Consider the following 22031-nt stretch of genomic DNA (forward strand, 5'->3'; position numbering starts at 1 on the left):
TGGCTCTGTTTGGTTTTGGTTGTATTCTTGAGGAACTTTGGGAAAGGGTTAATGACTGTGGGGCATAGTTAGAGCCTTTAGCAGCTCCCGTGGTGTAGTGGTCAGGATGACGGCTTATAACGCTGTGACTGGGAGGCGATGCAGGTTCGAATCCTTCAGTTCAGTTCAAATGTTATATTTTACAGCTTGCACAGCCTTACACTGACTGTGCTGCCTGGGGTTTCCCCTGCATTTTCCGGCAGGTTTTCCAGATGAATGTCTAGAGAACGTCTTTTTTTAAGAAAAAGTCACAGCGTTTAACTCCCTAAGCCAAGGTCTAGTCTACAACCTGAGAAGAAACACTATCTAATGAGAGCATGTTATGCCATGTCCTCCGGAAACTACATTTCTTACAGGAAGAAAGATTTAAATCATACAACCAGCTCTCGCACCACTTATGCAAATGGTGTCTGAGAGTGGTGGATACAGGGACTGAAAACCGCTTGGACCCTAATTTTTTTCAAAAACCGTAACAGGAACATAAGGGCCAGTTCTCACTTGGCGACGCTCGACGCGGCGTCGTGAGCGGGCGGCGGAAGTATAGGCGCATTTCCGCCGCCCGTTCAGCGCGCGCGATTTTCATGTTCCCACCACAGTGGCATTCCGTCGTCCAAAGCAGACGAAAAATCAGGAAGCGTGGCCTTTCTGTGGCACCTTATTGGTCGCCAGTGTATCATTTTCGCCAACTCTCGCCGACGTCGTGAACGAAACCGGCATAGCAAATTTTTCGGCTCGGCGTCTCTCCTCTCCAAACTCCGGAAATGCGCGTCTATTTCCTCCGCCAGCTCACGACGTCGCGTCGAGCGTCGTCAAGTGAGAACTGGCCCTCAGTGCAATTCACCATCGGCTATGAGCCGTAGCCTGAACCGAAAAATGTGATTTTTGTTACCGGTTCATATGAATCTGTTCAAGCGTGAATGCGAACAACTTTGGATGCGATATTTGTATCGCTTTACAACTCTGATTACTGGTGTAGTACGAGATTCTGTTAAGTAGATCTCTTCATCACGTATTTTACATTCAGAAGTTGTGTAGACAACATACCATACCGCTTGGACCTGTAATCGGATGACATACGCATTGTATGACATGTACTGCGCATGTTCCTTATGAGTTATGAACTGTATTATTAGAACTGTATTATTGTGATCATTTAAGATACCAAGTGTTGCCCGCTGTTTGTTTCCACATCTGTTTGCTTAAGCGCTGAACACACGCAGTTTTTCTTGCCTTGTAGCTTGTTACAGCGCGAGCGAAATGAATGTGCACGAGATAATAGAGATGATAGATGACACTGCGACACCCTTTCAGAGTGCAACAGGTAAATATGTTCATTTTTACCCGTTTGCACTTTGTAGCTCATTTTGCGACATCCACCTACCCTGCATCCTAGAGGAAGCCGAAAAAATACCGGTTCAACTGTCTGGTTACCGGTAACCACAAATATTAAAACGGCAAATCTCGTAGCCGTAACTGAAAACGCTTTCAGAGTTCTGACACTGTACTGTAACCGAACCGATATTCGTTTTTGTTTCAGTCCCTGTGACTGATGATGATATCGATGGTGACATATGATATTGGTGGTGATGCATTCCTGTTCTCTGCGAATGCATAAAATGGAAGCACAGTATACAGTAAAACCTCGTTAATTCGGATTTCAAGGGAGCGTAAAAAATATCCGAATTATCAGGGTGTCCGAAATAACGAATTTACGTCAAAAAACGATTGTCTTTATTTTTTTTTTTACATGCGCTGCACTCACACAGGTTTATTTCCGAAAAAAACAACTGGTTAATAGTTGCCTGTTTACCAGATGTTTGCACGCGAATAACGAGTTTCCGGACGCCCGCAAGCAGTTCCTCAGCACAGGCGCCATCGAGGCCGCCCTAGAAGTCTTTGAGGGTGGCTAGGGCCCGAGCGGCGTGCTTCACGGACGGGCGCGGCGGCCGTGGCATCTCCTCACAGTCGATTCCGCTGTCGGATTCATCGCGTTTTGTGCCGAACGCATGATTGCTACGGTTTCCGTCTGTCAACTGGCGTTGCTGTTGGCCGGCGACAGCAACACCATCGTCAAGGGAAACGTAGTCCGCGAGTATAGCACCGTGCAGGGAAGAACGCGGTCGAAAACGCCATCGTCTTGTATGCTGGCCTCGAAAGTTTCTTCTGGGGCATCCAGTTGGTCCTCAGATTACACAAATCCGCTATATTTGATGCAGTTAAACACCACTTTTTCCACTTTTTGCGTGAGCAATCATGGCCACGTGAAATCCGAACGCTCCCATTGAGTTACGAACGCCACGAGGAGCAGCGAGGAAGGGGCAGCGCACGTGCAATAAGAGAGGGAGAGAGAAGGAGATCGGGTGATGCTCTCTCTCGATGGGAGCTTGCGCCGCTCATTTTCGCGTTTGTGACAGCCGATTGTCCGCCACGAAGTCCGAATTATGCGGAGCCCGCTCAATTTTTTGACGAATTAATGAGAGCGTCCTGCCATAGAAATACATGGTTGTTTTGACGGGACCAACTGGAGGAGCCGAATTATCCGAAATTCCGAATTAACGGGGGTCGAATTAACGAGGTTTTACTAGTAAGAAACACAAAAGACCATCACGGTTTGGAAGTTTGTATTCAGACATATTTTTTCATATGTGGTTTCACAAAAATATTTCAACTTGTTTGAGGGCATATGGCACATTATACATTGTTATTTGCACCCGTCCCTGTCTTAACATGGCGATTACAAAATGAGGACTAAGTGCTCCTGCACCGGTTTTGAGATGCACATACATAACGTCAAGGGTAATTCTACCTCAGTGCTGCTGCACTGTTTTTGAAGTACACATTCTTAACTTTAAGGGTAGTTCTACTTCATTGTCCCAGAAATGTGCTGATCATGGGCGCGCCAGGATATTTTCCAGCGGGGTCAGGGCAGAATGTTTGGCATTCTGGCAAAATTTTTGAGCCTGCAACTACATTTTCTTAGCTACAAAAGGAAACACGACCAGAGACAAGGGACATTTTCTTACATTACATTTACATTTTCTTAGCTCAGAATCCCTACGCCTCTGGAAGCCAGGTGTGGGAGGGGGGGCAACGCCCGTCCCCTGCCTTTCATCTCCTGTGACGGCACCCATGGCGCTGCTCCATCTCTCTTGGATCAGGAACAGAATACATATCCGCGGTAGCTGTCTTTGGTGTGCATAAAGACGGGATGACAAGTTACTGCGTAGTGACAAATCCGACAATTACTAATCTGGGATTCAAAGGCGAGAAAAGGCTGAGGGTTCCCAAAAACTGGGTTGTTTTATCTACTTGATAATATTATTTTGATATTAACATTATAATGTTACATAAAACTGTTTATCTACTATGTGTGTTTGGTTTTCTGTTATGAAGCATTTATGTGACACATGTATGGTTTTTAAATGGTGTGGGAAAAATGCTTTGCTCCTATATTTATGACGGAAGAAAGATTAGGCTATCAGCCTATGCAGTTGCCACTGTCCAAAGTGGGCCTTCACATTACCAAATTGAAAGCTAAATGTTGAAGCTTTTGCAGAAGACATACTATACAGAACAATCTGAAGGCAATGTCATGCAGCTTTCATTCTTATTGTGCGCCTGTGCACCATGCAGTGTTTGCCTGAGAGCCTTTTATGGTAGAGTACCATTTATGAAAGATGTCAATTTTCTTGCTGTCTTTTTACATTCACCTAGAACAGAGTAAAAAAATATTCTGGTTCTGACCCTACAGGAGATGAGGGATTTTGCTTTTATATATGTCATAGAAGGACCATTTATTATTTTTTGATGAAACAGGAACACTCTGAAGTAATGCTTATTTGCCATTTATGTAGCTCATGACAATTCACCGACACGTATCCTTCAATGCAGGCCGACTACCTGGCTCGGAAATGTTAACAGCCATAAAAATAAATAGTGTATAATAAATTAGGGCATAAGTTACAAATGGTCATACATGTAGGCACCATACACTGATATATAAATAACACCCATTGTTCTATAAAACATTATTTTTCTTGGTAACACGCAGGACTGACATAGACATCTGACACCTACACAAAGTTATTGTTTCTACCAAGAAAACATACCGCAATATATTATGACATAGTGACGCGACGAAAATTCCTTTAACAAACATAACAATTTCAACATCAGTGACCACAGCTTTGTCGACACCACACACAGCACATTACTTGCGAGTCTTCGCCTCTTCATGGCACCTCAGTTCGCGTAGCCTACGTATATCAACGGTGTGTGTTTCACTTCAGAATACTTTCACATAAAATCATGGTTCCCATGAAAAAAAAAAAATAAAATTACCACAACTGTATTTGTTACATTTACAAATAGTAACCTCTTTGGGGAAAATCTGTCTTTACCTTTGCACTTCAACTGGTGCTCTAGCGATAAATACCTCGAGCTCGACCTTGTCAGGAACAGCCAGGATTTTGACGCAGCTCAGAAGTGGTACCTACTCAAAATGTGCTCTAAAATTGAGAACACCAGTGTGCTAGAACTCTAGGTGAATGGTAGATGCAGACATTGAACCTAATTTAGCTCAAATGTGCTCGTGACTTCGAAGCCTTACGTCAGCGCCCGCTTCCTAATCACACATGCGTACTATGCTCCCCAACATTACCAATGCGACAGTTTTAACATGCCTCGTTACTCTGCATTTTTGCTTGTTAGCCAACAACTTCGCTGTAATGCTACTTTTCTTAACAACATGGATTTTATTTTACAATAATGTTGTTGTATTGTTGTTTTTATGTGTCTTGTGCACCAGTGTGAACTCAAACTAGTTTTGCAGCGCGTAACTGGTGCCAGGTGCCCCTTGTAACTGGTGCCAGGAGCAGCCAATACGCTAATATGCACCATGACCCTAATATCGAACTCGGTCTCGCGCATGGCAAGTGTTATCGTTACTTTTAGTTGGCGCACTGCAAACGTCACACGGCGGCTCGTGAAAGTTGAAGGGCGGGGATCCATGCCTTAGCACATGAAAGCGTTTGTTGAAACAGCTGAAATACAGACAGACAGATTATGGCATCATGTCAGGATTGATGTTGTTCCAATACATAAGAACGTCATGCATCGCATTGTAAAAAAGAAAAAAAAAGCCTCCGAAACAGATTAGATTAGATTACAAAGGAATAGAAAGATAACGGGGGTGTTTACCGACGGGGTCGGATCTGCTGCTTCAAAATGTTTGGCCTGTAGTAAAACGGTAATAAGTTCACAAACAAAGGAAAGCATAGTCTTGCTATAGAGGGGATACAAAAGTAAAAAAAAACTAAAAAAAAACCGAGTTTTCGGGAAGGATCTGCACTTATTCAATGCAGATGCTGCACGAAAACTTTTGAGCCATATTAAAGTTATCGAGATGTTGCATGCTCAGTGATTTTTTTCCTTTTTTAAAGACTGTAATACCATACTCCCAGATTCACTTGGTTGGCTAAAACTGAATATCGGAGCGACACCTAGTTTCTACGTGAAATGTGGCACGGGAACAAAACACGATGATGGTTGTTCCGCGAAGGAGAGATAATGCGACACCTGACAAAGTCCAGCCCCCATTAAAATACAACATATTCGACAGGGGCGATGTACACTGACTGTTCCGTGCTATATGTGCCTGCCAGAATGGTAGGTAACAGGGTAATAATATTATTATTCAATACAGTTTAGGCAAACCGTAGTAAATACACGGAGCAATAAAAGAGACTCATCTACATGTTCCACATTCATTCCTTTGTCCCTTTGTATTGCTTTGATTCTACAGCTGTCAATTTTTTGCGTTCCAACATATTCAGAACCTGGGAACGACTCGTCAAATTTAAAAAGAAATACTGTTCTTGAAGGGTTAACACATCGTTACAGCTTCTCCGGAAACACAACCTTGTGTTATTTTTGGTGTGTGTAAAAACCTTGAGCACGAGGACAACATGACCCAACACGAAGGCTGCGTTCCAATACCTCGCGCCCGCGAATTCGCCTGACTAGGCAGCTGAGTAGACCCCTTTGCTTGTCACTATTGGAACAGGCTTGTCTAGCCGAGGCGCCTGCGGCGCCATCTCGTTGCTCACGCAAGAAATGCGTACGGCGCAAGCGCAGCAGGTACTAGCGTTTCCCGCTCTCAGCCATCCCGGCTGTCAGATGGTCAGGCGTATAACTAGACTGCATCGATGCGCACTAGGCGGTAGCCGACTGAATAGCGGACTTGGCGAGATTTGGAACGAGACTTAACATGGCGGCACTTCCGGTTAGACCGCTAGGCAGTCAACTAACTGGGGTATTGGAATGCAGCCGAAGGCTCACAACCAGCCACCACCTAGGTTACTGGTAATGTTGCTGGTTGTGAGCCTTCGTGTTGCGTCGTCTTTTACGCGTCCTCAAGCTCAAGGTTTTCTCGAGCTATGAATCTTCACCAGCTAGCTGCCATCCTCTCAGTTCTGTCAGCTATTTTTAATGTGTTCTGTAAGAAAACCGAATATGTGTCCCGCTCTTATTTGAGTTTAAACGTTGCCCGTAAATATACGTTGATTTGCGATATAGATCTGCAAGACCATTAATTTATTGGAGACATTCTATCTCTTGATAAAGTCTCAGGAGATTCTACATTGACCGATTGGGAAACTGCACACGTGAAATGCTACCAGATAAACATTACTAGGCATATAAATAAACTGGCTATAGGTAACCCTTACTATTACCCTGTGCTTTGTTGAGAACAGGATGCCTTTCGATAAAATGTTGATGTGGGCAAGCACGCAGTTGTACAATAATGCGACCCCGATGTTTAATGCTCGGTATTTATTTAAATGAAGTTCTTTAGGTAATTTAGCAAAATTATAAGGACAGGTGTTCCACCCTGCAATATTCACTTGGGAGCCAGAGCTGTGGCTTTGTCCAGCAGAGCATATCTTCGAAGTGACATTTGAGCATGCCTCCGTAATTGAATTGTCCGCGCTTATCTCGACGAGATATCGGTGATGTACACATCAGCGTCGTGTAATTTACATCGCATTGCACATCGCTTGACCAACACACCAGAGTGTCACACGTGGGAGTTCTGATGGCGCACACCTATGTCGTCCACCCGCTTGACCACTGTACCACACCGCTGATGGCGCATGGGCAGCCGGTTGTGACAAGAAAAGCGGTGCAAGGACTCTGACATAGTCGTGTACTCGGAGGGCCTGCTCGTGGTGTGGTCACGCCAGGACGGCCGCGACGACGAAGAGCCAGGCGCAGCACAGCACTTGCACAGTTTCTCTGCCAACCAGTTGCACAGGCGGAGAGACCTGTTGAGCGAGCAGGAAATAATCATCAGTTGCAGGGCACTATGGACGTTAGCTGTGTTTATGAATACATAATGAAGAATATTGCGGTCAACTTTGCACATGCACGCAACAATCCTAAAATATTTTCATGCTCCTAGTACACTACAATCCTTTGCCAGCGGTTTCCAAGTTTCACGTCGACTTTGCAATATCTCAGAAGCTGATGTACTAGACTGCTTAGACTTGTTTTGCTCATGACACGAACTGTTGCGTTCTAAACTGTACGAGGCGCACGGGTTTAACTCAGCTAAGAACTAGGTACTTCGACCATCACAGCAATAAAGAAGCCTGCACGAGAACAGAGGTAGCATTGTTTGGCGCTACTTGTAGCTTGTTCCCCAGACAACATAGAATATTCTGCCTTCGTTGGTCGGGTCTGGCGGCACGCAAGGAAAGAGGGAAATCTGTTCGCCCATTGCTGCAACTTTTGAAACGATGATGGTTATGCCAAGCCATCTCGTGCCGCATCTCTTTGCGTGCTGTCATCGGCGGGATGCCTCACTATTCGGCAGGCTTTGGTACAAGCGTGTGCTGCAAGTCTTGAACAAACAAAGGAATTCACACGTCTAACACAAATATCTCTGCAATGCCACAAGAAGTGCGAAAATACACGCATACTGATTTCCGCCACGTGCAATAAGCAGGACGAGTAGGTATTAAATGAAAGCCTCACGTGCATAAACATGAACTCTATGCTCCTTAAGGCGCATTAAGTTGTGTGTGGTGGGGGGGGGGGGGGAGAAAAGGAAATAGAGTGAGGAGTAATAATGCACGTGGGGCCTTGAGGTGAAACACAGCTCACGTCACGAGTGCGTGTGTTATACTTTATTACGTCATCGGTTTAGAGAGTATTTAGTTTATTATTTAGGTTATTAGAGCCGTGAAAGTACCATGGTAAAAGGAATTGAGTTGCACGTGACGAGAAAATAGGCAACGCTTAATTTCGTTAAATTCCATTTATTTTTGCGAGCCATGTTAATAGAAAAGCTTTGGAGTTCTGATGTGCACAAGGGGGAGAAGATCAGCAACCACAAGAAACAGCTGAAAAAAAAAGGAAACGACGTCAACGATATTTGGAGTTTATCTAGAAATTTAGAAACCTGATGGGCGTCATATCAGACGCTTCTAGGTATAGCTGCCTGTAAGAGTATATTCGGAATATTCATAAAGTTAATTACCATAGAGTTGTGATTGGATACAAATTGGATCGGCACGGACTTGCATCGGATTTCAGCACTTTTACAGCGGGATATGATGTGTTGGTTTCTTTGTATTTGTTCCCTGGGAACATACGACGGGTGTTCAAATCAAACCGGAACTTTCTGTCTCCTGAGTGTAGAAATGGCTCGCGCTACTTCCTTTCTCGTCATTTTCACACGCGACAGGCCTCCGCGTTCACCACGTAGTGGTCCAAAGTTTGTGCAAAACAGAAGACATGTGCTGGACAAGATGGCCGACAACGAGGTGAGCGCGCACACCGAACTGCGAATTGTCATGAAGTTTCTCGTGAATGAAGGCGTAAAGTCATCTGAAACTCACAGAAGGCTTCAGGCTCAGTATGACCACGATACACTTAGCCGCAGCAAAGTGTTTGAGTGGTGCAAACGGTTCCGAGACGGCCGTACTTCAGTGCAGGACGATCCCGGCCGGGGGGCTCAGAGCCCAGTGTCAGAGTTCCTGAGAACATCCAACTTGTGGAGCGCCTGATCCTCAAGGACCGACGGGTAACATGTCTCGAACTGGCTCGAAAGACGGACCTTTCTGTGGGAACGTTGAACACTATCATTCATGAACACCACCAGTTTCGGAAAGTTAGTGCTCGTTGGGTCTCGAGGCAGCTCTCCGTATTTGACCGGCAGAAAAGACTGGAAATCTCCCGAGAGCTACGGTACCGTTTCGACACTGAAGGACAGCAGTTCCTTGATCGGATCATCACGTGCGATGAAACGTTGGTGCGCCATTTCACTCCTGAGTCTCAACGCTCATCAAAACAGTGGAAGCATCCGGGCTCCCCAGCTCCCAAGAAGTTCCGAAGCACCCCGTCTGCGTGTAAGGCAATGGCCACGGTTTTCTGGGACAAGGCTGGCGTTCATGTTGATTTTCTGCCCAGTGGTACGACCACCAATAGTGCATATTACTGCCAGGTTCTCAGGGATGTGCATAAGGCGCTGAAGCAAAAGCGGCCGGGCTTCATCACTGAAAGAGTCTTCCTCCTACAGGACAGTGCACGCCCGCATACCGCGCATCTCACCACACACACCTTACAGGAACTTGGCTGGGAGTTGCTGCCACATCCCCCTTACAGTCCAGACCTCGCCCCCAGCGATTTCCATCTCCTCGGGCTACTGAAGGCGTTCCTTGGGGGCCGCCATTTCAGCTGCGACGTCGAGGTCAAGAATGCGGTCCGATCATGGATGCTACGCGCCGGTAAGGATTTCTACGCTGCTGGCATCCAAGCCCCCGTTAAACGCTCGAACGAGTGCATTAGTGCCCAGCTGGAGATTAAGTTGAAAAATAAAACTAATTTCTCGCCTGTAAGTTCATTTTACTTTTGCGAAAAATGAAAAGTCCCGGTTTGACTTGAACACCCCTCGTATTTTTGAACAGGTAATTGGGCGTATGTTTTAAAGTCTAGTGCGTAAATTTCCGATTATAACACATCTTAAAGGCTGGAGTTACTTCATATCACACGTGAGCGTATTCCGAAGCGTGACAACTCAATTACTTTTACGATACTTTCAGCTAATTTTACCCGCGACTAGCTACTTTTACGCCCTATAATTCAAGCTTATTCCACAGGAGTCACACAAAACTGGCCACAGAGAGCACGAACGGCTCCTTCACCTTCCCACTTGCAACTTAGTAAGAACAGAAAAAAAGTTATGTACTTTGCCTGAGGCTTTGACCATTCCAAGAGAGATCCCGGACTAAGAAGACGGTTGGGTCACGAGACTGGGAAGGCGCAAAGGACTTTGAAAGAAAGAATGAAAAGGAAAATGCCAAAGTGGTATGTGCAACAGAGTCACAACAATCTAGATCCCTTCGGAACGTTAAAGACATGGTTAGGATGTTTATGACAATGTGTTATATCCCTTGAGTATCATTCAGCATGCAGTGAGACCACATATCCAGGATGTTGCAAAATGCGACAGGCTACCACGCAGTAGTTCGGTTTCTAGGTGCATAGAGAAAAGTTCATTTGTTTAAACATTAACTCAGTCAGAAGACGCTACAGCGGGTCATCCACGTTCAGTGAATGTCAACGGTGTGAATGTCAGTGAATGTCAACGGTCTATACAATGGACAGTGCGGAGAGGGCATCGGTAACAGTTTGTGTCTTCTGCGACGGCGTTGGCAAAGAGCTGTAGACCTCACAGAAAGATACTAGAGAGTTTTAGTACTGCGTACGCAAAATCTGTTGCGTACGCAGTGACTCAAACCACGGTCCCTTTATTCTTTCAGTTCCTTTGAGGAAACGTGCTAAAACTGCGGTTGTGTAGAGCTACGTCAAGCTACGCAAGGAGAGGTACCTGTAAAGCGTGCTCTGCCATATCAGAGGGAGCTATGTGGGGAAGCTCGCTTCACACTTAGAACAGTTTGACTTTTGGTCATCACGTAGTTTGGTATGAAGCAAAAATTTCGTTTCTGTGTTTCTCGGAAGGAAAATAAATTCAATTAAAACGAGGTTCATAGAAAGAGGTCTGGAGGATATTGTTGAGGTTTTTCTTCGTTCTTTTTTTCTGAGGTGTCCCAGAAGCAGTGATACTCCCAGACTAGGGAGTATTTGACTTCCTAGTTCCGGGGTTTACTGTCACGTATTCTGGTCACCTGCGCTTGCTTGCTCCTTAGCAATTCTCTCATCAGCATTTTTTTACCAGAAACCGTACTTACGAATTCTCGTTAATTACAAATAGTCAGCGAAAATTAATTAGATTATACGCTCATTTTGTGTTTCTCCTTGGTCAGGACTATTACTAAGGAAACTGTGTAAAAAAAAAGAGAGAGAGAGTGAGACAGAGAGAGAAAAGCGGGCTAATTGGAGAACCCTGTTCCTGGTTTCACGAAGCACCCAAGCAACACCTGGACATCAAGCTACGACGTGATTGCATGCCAGATTTCGTAACATCTTGCAACAGACCACGCGAAACGTGAGATCGACACGTTGCATGACATATTCGATGCAAACGAAAGTATTTCTCGAAAAATATCCTAAATTTATACGACACGGAATGCATTAGGTGTATGCTTAGACTCGTTTACCACAACACACTTTACAAACTAAGATCTAAATGTGACAAAAATGCAGGCTGTAGACAGTGCTTTGAAAGCATCAGCAAATAGAGAAATATACATTTCACTGGTGAACATTGATAAAATATCGGAACACTGTGCAAGTTCCAGCCATAGTGAACAGATGATGTGCTGCTTTCATGCACAACACAGCGTCTACATCAGTGTGAAGAGAGTCACGAGCCGAAACTGAAATGGGAAGAGGAGTGCATTTGAGACAGATAGGTGCCGGGCGTGCAAATGGGACATGCAAAAGTCTTTGAAGCAAGAGCACAGTACCAGTGATAACTTTAAGGGCAGCTATATCATGCGTAGTGCGAATTGAGCTAAATTATCGCAATTTTTCGGTTCTACATTTCATACAAATCAGTATCACGTGCAGCCAGTCATGAGCATGGTAACTCTAAAGAACTGCTATCATTGCTGGGACGTTGTTACAGTTACTACAAGAGGTAATCAACAACTTCTTGCGAATGTTTTAAAATAGACTGAACTTTGACTGCTGAAAAACACTGAAGGAGGAGGCCAAATAGAAACCACGTAAAATAAAAGGCTTATTGAAAACGTTATACTCTTTGTAACATTGGGCTGAGATGGATTGGGAATCTTATGCAGCTGTGTCGCGGCTTCTGAAGTATGTCAACGGCCGATTACACGTACTCCTTCACGTTCGCATTATGGTTGGAGGTATGCTCCGGCATGGGTTCGGTGGGGCTGCGGTGTTTGTGTTGTATTGATGACGATGAAGCTAGGTCGTAGAACTGTACGGTTCCACTACCCTTAAATCCTGCACTCAATAGTGAACTCATCAGTGTTTTGGTGTAGCAAATGTTCAAGTGCAGCTTGTCGTCTCACAAACAGGCTGACATACCTTACGTGTAAATCTACTCCAATGACCTTATTTTGGTTATCTAAGGCGCTATCCGAAATTATACGGATTTTTAAGGCGTATTCCATGACCAGTAGTTCATGGATCCGTGCGTTTACACGTGATCCGTGTATTTACGCGAACGACATTCTCCAGAATATTCCACTAGTAGGTGCAAAATGCTTTACAGCTTTCTTCGCAACCATGTGACCGCGACCCAACTACGCCTCTGGCAACCTTCGGGAGCATTCCGTAGCAGACGACAGGAATATGCAATGTCTCATGGATGAGTGGCTTTGATCTGTTCGCAGTTATGGAAGCAAATCAGTGCTTGTGAAGGCTCGATCACAGTGGTTATGGGAACATAAGCATTAAGAATGACGTCTGGGAAGGCTAAGGTAGCCAGATGAAAGAAATAAGAAATCAACGGCGGCAGCATCACCACAGGTAAGTATCGTTTGGTCATATATGCTTTGCAATTGCCACTACGGCCCCGTTGTTGCGTTTTACCGTTTGATTTTGTCTTCCGCCCCATCTCATCATCGTCTCTTTGTGTGTGTGTGTGTGTGCCTTCCGCGTCTGCACGTTGCTGATATAATTCACGAATATAGTTCCCGTTTGCTCAAGTCGGCTAGAAGGTCATCAACGTATCCTATGTTGCGAACAGTAGAGCTTCTATTGTCTTCTGTTAAGTGCGGTGTACGCCACTCACGCGGTTCCTGGTGACAGTCTGAATGTGCCACACAGTACGCGGCGGAATAGTGAGAAGTTTTCTTCTTGGAATATTCCGTGAGTGATGCCGTTTGTATGAATACATATACGAATCTTTTTCATTATTGTCTTTGGCTGCTAGCGGCGTCCACACGGTTCGTACTATGGCGTTCTCTTGCGAATCGACACGTCGTTCTCGGAGGATCAAATAAAGGAAATCATAAAGTGCGGTATTCCACTTCTCACGATTGGAAGCGTGAGAAGGAACGCTTAGAAGGAGGGAAGTTAAGTTCAGTGCCATTTTGCGAAAACTTCCGAAACAACTAAGCTTTCACCATGCAGATCATATGTGCCACGTGAGAGGTGAGACTCAGTGCAACACGTGCTCCAGGTATGGCCATGTCGATGCATGCTGCAGTCGAAGAAGAACGTGTTCGAGCTGTGGGTCGGGTGGTCGGACAATTAACTTCAATTACTTCAATAACTTTCAACGACCTACTGCGACATATGACAAACAATTTCATGTAGTTTTCCAGAATTATTGTTCTCTGACAATCAGTGCTAGGAGTCAGCTGCTTTCAACCACTCAGCTTCCGCAACACAGTCACATGAATTATGCTAATTACAGATTAGGTAAAACGCATGACACCTTTTCCGGTTACATGTTTTTGCAAGAGCACGTCAAGTACTGATATCAAATAAGATATGCATAATCTTAAGTGCGACAAGTCGTGTACTAAACACAATCGCTCGCTTCAGTTTTCAAGTGCCCTTTTCTAAAGGGCGTATCCTGTTCCGAGTTGGAAATGGAGATAATCCCTCTTTCCCATTGCAGTTTCGCTCGCGTTAACGTTGCAGTTGTTCCGTTGTTCCCAGTTTGTTCGAAATACGAGCTGGGCTGCATCACACAAATGCTATACCATTCAGAAGAAATAAACAGAATAAACGATCGAAGACTCCCGGGACACGTCTCTATAGTATGTCTCGTCATGCACTGTGTATAGCAACTAGCCCAATTCAGAACTGAACAGACGCTATACGCTGTACCGGAGCTTGAGAGGGTCGCTTTCTTTTTACAAGAAGAGCATTCGTTGCACGTGTAATAGCATTATAATTATTGAGGGTGTTGAATTGATATAGCCTCTTGAAATGCTAACTGCGCTGTTTAGAAAGATAAATGAATTCTCTTGAGTTCTGCTGAATATTAGCCGTGTGAAATACCATTCAAATATACGTACTTTGAACTACGTGGAGCGTTTACAATAAGCAAGACAGAAATTCGCGCCGTTTGATTTGTCACATCTTCCTGACAAAATGGTGACACACGTATTTCATCCTCACAGAAGACGTTTCGTTTCAAGCGTATAAGAGGGCTAAGAGCAGTACAGCTCGTGTTGATGTGCCATTAAGAGCATTTCACTGATGCACATGTTTGTCACCTTGCAAGAGGAGGTACATGAAACGATATCTTTAGCCCAATCATGTTGCATGACGACTTATTGCGACGATGATGATTGGGGTGTTTCAATGGGCATCAAAAGCTTGAATGCAGTTTGGCAAGAAGTGCGTCGACCATTTGTTGTTTACCTTGCTCCACCGTAAGGTGTTGTCACGGGGTAAATTATAGCGAAATGTACTATTTTTTGGCAGAAGAAGAGACGATAACTGTTTTTGCCTCTTCTGCTAGCAGAAGAGTCATTCCTTAGTTTATTACTTATTTATCCGTACTACTACATCACAATATGATTTTAAACTAAGTACGAGGGGTGTTCAAGTCAAACCGGGACTTTCTGTCTCCTGAGCGTACAAATGGCTCGCGCTACTTCTTTTTCGTCATTTTCACACGCGACAGGCCTCCACGTTCACCACGTGGTGGTCCAAAGTTTGTGCAAAACAGAATACACGTGCTGGACAAGATGGCCGACAACGAGGTGAGCGCGCACATCGAACAGCGAATTGTCATGAAGCTTCTCGTGAATGAAGGCGTAAAGTCATCTGAAATCCACAGAAGACTTCAGGCTCAGTATGGCCACGATACAATTAGCCACAGCAAACCGTTTGAGTGGTGCAAACGGTTCCGAGACGGCCGTACATCAGTGCAGGACGATCCCGGCCAGGGCGGCTCAGAGCCCAGTGTCAGAGTTCCTGAGAACATCCAACCTGTGGAGCGCCTGATCCTAAAGGACCGACGGATAACATGTCTCGAACTGGCTCGAAAGACGGAGCTTTCTGTGGGAACGTTGAACACTATCATTCATGAACACCTCCAGTTTCGGAAAGTTAGTGCTCGTTGGGTCCCGAGGCAGCTCTCCGTGTTTGACCGGCAGAGAAGACTGGGAATCTCCCGAGAGCTAAGGTACCGTTTCGACACTGAAGGACAGCCGTTCCTTGATCGGATCATCACGTGCGATGAAACGTGGGTGCACCATCTTACTCCTGTGTCTAAACGCGCATCAAAACAGTGGAAGCATCCGGGCTCGCCAGCTCCCAAGAAGTTCCGAGGCACTCCGTCTGCGGGTAAGGTCATGGCCACGGTTTTCTGGGACAAGGCTGGCGTTGTTCATGTTGATTTTCTGCCGAGTGGTACCACCATCAATAGTGCATATTACTGCCAGGTTCTCAGGGATGTGCATAAGGCGCTGAAGCAAAAGCGGCCGGGCCTCATCACCAAAGGAGTCCTCACCCTACAGGACAATGCACGCCCGCATACCGCGCATCTCACGACACACACCTTACAGGAACTTCGCTGGGAGTTGCTGCCACATCCCCCTTACAGTCCAGACCTCGTCCCCAGCGATTTTCATCTCTTCGGGCCACTGAAGGCGTTCCTTGGGGGCCGCCACTTCAGCTGCGACGACGAGGTCAAGAATGCGGTCCGATCATGGCTGCTACGCGCCGGTAAGGATTTCTACGCTGCTGGCATCCAAGCCCTCGTGAAACGCCTGGACAGGTGCATTAGTGCCAGCTGGAGATTACGTTGAAAAATAAAACTAATTTCTCGCCTGTAAGTTCATTTTACTTTTGCGAAAAATGAAAAGTCCCGGTTTGACTTGAACACCCCTCGTAATAAGGCTTGGGAAGTGCCAGCCTAAGGTAAATCCTGCAAAAGACAAGCAGAGTGACATTGAGGTCATATTCTAGCACGTATGCCGCTTTATTGACTTATTTGATTTGTCGCTTACGATTTTATTCATAAGCAAGGCTACCTTTCTGTTCCGCACTGAATGTGCGAGATGGATCTGTTTTTTGGGGCGATGCGACAGTGTTCCTCGAATTGATACATCGATAAGGCTCTTACGGTGGAGATGGGTAAACGATGACATCTATGCTACTCACTTCTTGCGTGTCCAATTGATAAAGCAACTTGTGGAATCCATCCATAGGATATCATCAATGAAAATATACTATAGCATCCGAGCTACAACACGTTACATAACGACAGCATAACATAATGGAACACCGTCAACTGCACAACTTTACGCGGAGGGCTTATACCTTTCTTCTAATTGGCTTATTAGTTCTGTCAGTTATACTTGTGCCTTTTCGACAGGCGAAGCACACTTGTAGTCGTTATCACAGAGCTCTCAGAGGACTGCCCTCTTAGCGTATCAACACATCCTCGTAACGGTTAATGGGAGTTCATTCTGTTGTATTACCGAACGAGTTCAGATATAGCACATTTAGCTTACTACAATTCTACATTGTACGCTGCGAGATACGCTATCCATTATAACTTATCGACATCTTATAGGCGGGGTCTCCGTATTTATGACATCTTCAGTATACGAGACAGTGCAGTGTATTGCGTGGGGAATAAAATTTCGCAAGAATATCTGCGCTCAGCACGAACAGCATAGCTTGACACCCGTTAACATGGGACGCTTCGAAGTGCAATGTGTGCCTTCGGTTGAGGTGCGTGAATCAAGCGACGCTTGCCAGGCGGCTCACGAAGCTTGCGGTCGGCCTGGCGCCATTGGGTAATTCGCTGTGGAAGGGCAGCAGGGCGCGAACCCTGACCTTCTGTCGGACTTGCCTTAGGTTTCGACACAGATTGGTGGAGAAGAGGCAGTAGATGACGGGGTTGGCGACGCTGTTGAGCGGAGCCAAGCTTTGGATAAAAGTAGACACCGCAATGGCAGTCTGCGTCTGTGAAATGTAACCGTACACCTGAAGGAGGTCGTAGATGAAGTACGGGCTCCAGCACAACACGAACACTGCAAAATGAAGGTTCATCGCTTTAAGGCGTGGCACAGCATCCTTTTTTTTTTTTTTTCAAATAATAAATCGGCGTTCTCATACAGTCCCATCATGGACAAAGTATGTGTCTGGCCAATACAGAGACACAAACAGACACGAGACTCAATAGACTTTGAGTCTTTGCGTCTCTGCGTTGCTCAATATCAGGCTTTGTCCATGATGGCGTTCATTCACGAGCTGGCATGCCTTTATGCCACCTTATCAGTTCCAATACAGTATGCCGTATTGGTGTGAACAGAAAGAAAACTGGGGGTGCTTAGATTTCAACAAGAGTTGCGAAACAAAAGCAGTTAAAATACGGCAAAATGAATATTATTGCGTAATAATAGCGTATAATTGAACGCGTTTTTAAGAAGTTACTCAGTTTGTTTTTAGTTTAGGCATAGGCTTAACAATTATATATATATCTATATAAAAGAAAAGAATCACAACAAGAACACCTCAAGTGAAGGAAGATCGAGCGTGAAGACAGAACACAGTGCCGGAGCACAGATTCGGGAGAGGTCAAGAGAGACGAAGAACCCGCAGAATCAGGGCACGAAACTGAACACACGGTGCGCATCCAAAACGTGAGTTCTGTTTGCAAATATTGGCATTGCAAGACTGCGATCGCCATTGTGGACATGCGTTCGAGTTCATTTGTCCACTGGCGGTACGGAGACTCCATTCTGAGGCAATAAGATACGTTTGTAGGGGCGCTTCCGGGACAGCTTGTGAAAACAGATGACGAAAGCGTTTTAGTGGTGGCCGGCGTTTTCTCAAAGACAAAAAAAAAACAACAACATGAAAACTATGCAGACGATGTAAAGGAAGCCGTGAAGTGGTGGACTAGCCCACCATACCTTCGTTTGACAACGATGCAGGGATGCAAAAACTGGCGGCCGCTATGATAAGGGCGTCAATAAGAGTGGAAACTGCGTAGAAATGTAGTGCAGGACATGTGGAACTCCGTGAAAATAAAACATTTTCAAAAACGGGTTTTCGTACTTTGTTGTAAATAGCCGCTTAACTTCCTAAATTTACTTTCTAGTAAACTCCACCCACCCAACCCACCCATGGTGGGTTGCTGAAAGCTCCAAGGTTTAGTTTATTTTACTAATTTACTAACTAACTAACTAACTACTACTTTCTAGATACCCCTCGTATTGAGGAAACAAACATACAGGATGGAAAGTAACGGTTCTGAGGCTGGAACACGTGACAGGCGAACACAGCACAATCGCGAACACTGTGGCACAGAAACGCAAGACTGCAGGGCTACCACACAAAGAGAAGCACATCTGCAGAGCCACACTTGTGTGTTGTAGCCCTCTAGTCCTGCGTTTCTGTGGTGCAGTGTTTGCAATGGATCATCACCAACTGTCGCATTCCATTTCATATCTCTGACGAACACAACACAAACCTGGAGGTGCCTATAAGGTAATGAACAAATGAAATGTGCCAGTCGTTGTATATCGCACATCCCTTCGGTAAGAGGTATTCTCTATCCCCCTGAATGACGTTTTCTTTTCCTTTAGTATTGTTTCATACTTCAATAAAAAAATAATAATAAAACAACGCGATTTGAAAACCCACTACGCGATGCAAGCAGACCTCCTCATTTCGAATTGATTGATACTACAGCCGTGATATATAATCGGATTTTCCGAATACCGAAGCGAATAATATGTATTCGATTCGAAATCTGAATCGAATATGGAATTCTACATTCTAATTTCGGATCGAATCGATGTCTCTTCGAAACCGAATATATTCGAATAGTTCCGAAGCTGCACCCTTAAACCCAATCAGCAAAGTAAGTGCAACTTCAATCGAATAAGTATCCGAATGCGCATCTCACACCTTTGCAGTGTGTGTATCTGTATATGCAGCATGTGCATACTTTCTGTTACATAATTTTCCGGTTTGTACTTCCATCGGTTGTTAACTCTTCGCTCCATATGTGCTTCTGGTTTAAAAGGACTATCTGCACAGCCCTAATTAATAATTTTCACTTTACACACGCTGCAGTTCTTTACATGTATTGATTCTCAGACGACACGGAAATGGTAACATCGACATCGTTATACGATACGGTTCGCTTCGTGACGAAGTAATCTTCAGTCGTAAAAGCATCGACATGGTAGAAGAACGAACAAACCAGAACAATATTTCTCCTCGACTTTCCAATGTAAAACGTGCGTACGTACCAAATACGATGATGAGAGTCATTTTGATGGTCTTGATTTTCGCTTTCGGGATGATGCCTCTGGAACTCGTCCGTTTAGTGTCAGTGTCGTGGTCCCCCGATTTGCTGTTCGTGGAAATGCTCCCTGGGGAGAGAATAAAACGCACAGAAATGGAATGTTCTGTTACGATTCCGTGAAGGAAATCTTGCAGCGCACTGTCGTTTTTCTTTTTTTTTCTTCTTCTTCTCACCGTCTTGTACTTCGAACGTGTTTCAATCTGGAGCGTATCGAAGGATTTATTTTTATCGGTACATAAAAAGAGGACGACAACGTAACAATTTTAAGGTTAAGAAGTGCGTATATAGTGAACAATTGCCTCGGATATATCGTTCATAAAATCGGTTTTATGGCATGCCGGATGGGAATTGCGAAAGCTTTCTTTTGTTGTAAATTTCGTGTTAGCGCCGCGAAGCAACGGTGGCTATGAGCGGCATACAGACGTGGACAGATGGAGAGAGGACAGCAGGAAGGGTGACAGGGGAATTTGAGATAAGTGTTGGAGACAAAAACTTTGGTTGTTTAAGAACAAGAGGAGATATTATAGCGTTTAGGAGGAAATAGATTGTATGTTATTGGTACTACGACTTTTCTTTTCAGAATCACGACATTGCGCAGATAGTTATATATATAATGGGGAATGGTAATATATGTCTAAGCTGCCCACGATAGACCGATCTGAGACACAAAAAAACATAACTAAATTTGCGATAGCGTTGATTTGATCAATATAATATTTTGTAAACAAGGGCTAAAGGTCGGTCGAGTGACATATGGCTTCATAGGCAGGCGTTCCATCACTTTTTAGGTCCCCCTCGATACGTTCCTGGTTTCAGGTTGGCAAGCGATTTAGTTTCGTTTTGAACATTCCATTCTGTTCCTGTTTCTTTTTTGTTAAGTGGCGCGGTGTAAGCGCTTATGAATGTATCAGAAGAAGGGGAGCTACGTGTTTCGCCTGGGGGACGGATATCCGCTTCATAAGAGTACAAAAGGGCAACCGAAACTAGATGCCGGTGGCAAACATTTATAGACTGATTGATTGATTGGCAAAAGAAAAAAATGGAGATGTTAGTCCCAAACTACTCTGGACTGGCTACTCCAGGACGCGTTGTAGACTGAGGGGGGATATATTTATTAGACCAAAGGAAAAAAAAAGGGGGGGAAAGGTCAGCAAAACGGGTAGCCGGTTTGCTATTCCGCAAAGAATCAAGAAAAATGAATGAAAGAATAAAATAAATAAAAACGAAAAGAAAATAATTAGGAAATAAAGGATAAACTAATTAATGAACTAACTAATTAGTAGTTAGGTATAGACTGACTTTTGTCACATGCCGACTACGTACTTAGTAAGAACAGTGGAAGATAGTAAGTTCTACCTTGCATCTCGTAAGACAATCTTATTGTACCCGTTACCGAAATATGATACCGATACTTGTTACTTCAGTGAAAAGTATCGAACTACCGATATCGATACTTCTTTTTTAAAGCAACGGAGTACCGCTACCGTTACTAAAAAAAGTAACGCGATATTTTGCCCGATGCCTTTATTGGAAATACGAAGATGATGCAACATAAAAATCTCGCTTACGTGAACAACCCATCTGTATAATAGCAAACTGGGAGAAAACAGTTTCTGCAGCAAAAAGACAGCATATTTATTATGTAGCTCGGACACTTTGCTTGACTTTTATCAATAGCTGGTTCTCAAAGTCGTTCGTTGCGAATAGTGGACTACTAGTGAACATGTGAATAGTGGACTTTTGAATAGCGAACATGTGAATAGTGAATAGCGAACTTGCGAGTCGAGCACATGGAAGTGTTCTGGGGGTGGGGCGAGAATTTTTGTTAGGAGTAGCAGAACAAGTCGGGGGGAGACGAGTTCAATTTCTCGTCTTTTTTTTTCCCCTTACAAACAAATAACCGAACAAAACCAACCAACAAACGAGCAAAGCCGTCTTAACTGCAAGCGGCGACGGACATTTCGGTGTAGGACATCACGGTGTATGGGCACCTTTGTGCACGGACATTTGGGACGTTTTTCGGTGCCGTGACTTCCGATCACTTTCACGTGACTTACGAGAACTTTATGAGATATTAATCTAAGACATTAATCTAATGACATGTTTGTGTGTGAGACTACATACCTCACTCTGCAGGCTGAAAACCAGAAAGACCGAAAACTCGGAAGACCGAACTATCGACAGGCAGAAGGCCACCGAGAAATCAAAAGTATGTATTCGAAAATTTACAACTGCTGCTTAAGGTAGTTCCACAACG

At 44.6% G+C, this 22031-nt stretch overlaps 1 protein-coding gene across 5 annotated transcripts in view; it reads right to left on the reverse strand.

The window, feature by feature from the left end:
• Positions 1–2643: 2643 nt before the first annotated feature.
• LOC135388691 (cardioacceleratory peptide receptor-like) overlaps positions 2644–22031 on the reverse strand; it is a 404160-nt gene continuing 384772 nt past the window's right edge. For 3 of the 5 annotated variants that reach the window (XM_064618404.1, XM_064618407.1, XM_064618405.1), the window contains 3 exons: positions 19719–19841; positions 17306–17486; positions 2644–7364 (listed from right to left, as the gene is read on the reverse strand). In XM_064618404.1, coding sequence (XP_064474474.1) covers positions 7118–7364; positions 17306–17486; positions 19719–19841 — 551 coding nt within the window. In that variant the 3' untranslated portion in view covers positions 2644–7117. Of the gene's footprint in view, positions 7365–10291; positions 10374–17305; positions 17487–19718; positions 19842–22031 lie in introns of all 5 variants that reach the window. The other 2 variants (XR_010421500.1, XM_064618406.1) reach the window with 2 other exon arrangements.

The sequence above is a fragment of the Ornithodoros turicata genome, chromosome 3 (genome assembly GCF_037126465.1).
Source record: "Ornithodoros turicata isolate Travis chromosome 3, ASM3712646v1, whole genome shotgun sequence".
NCBI classification, from domain to species: domain Eukaryota; kingdom Metazoa; phylum Arthropoda; class Arachnida; order Ixodida; family Argasidae; genus Ornithodoros; species Ornithodoros turicata.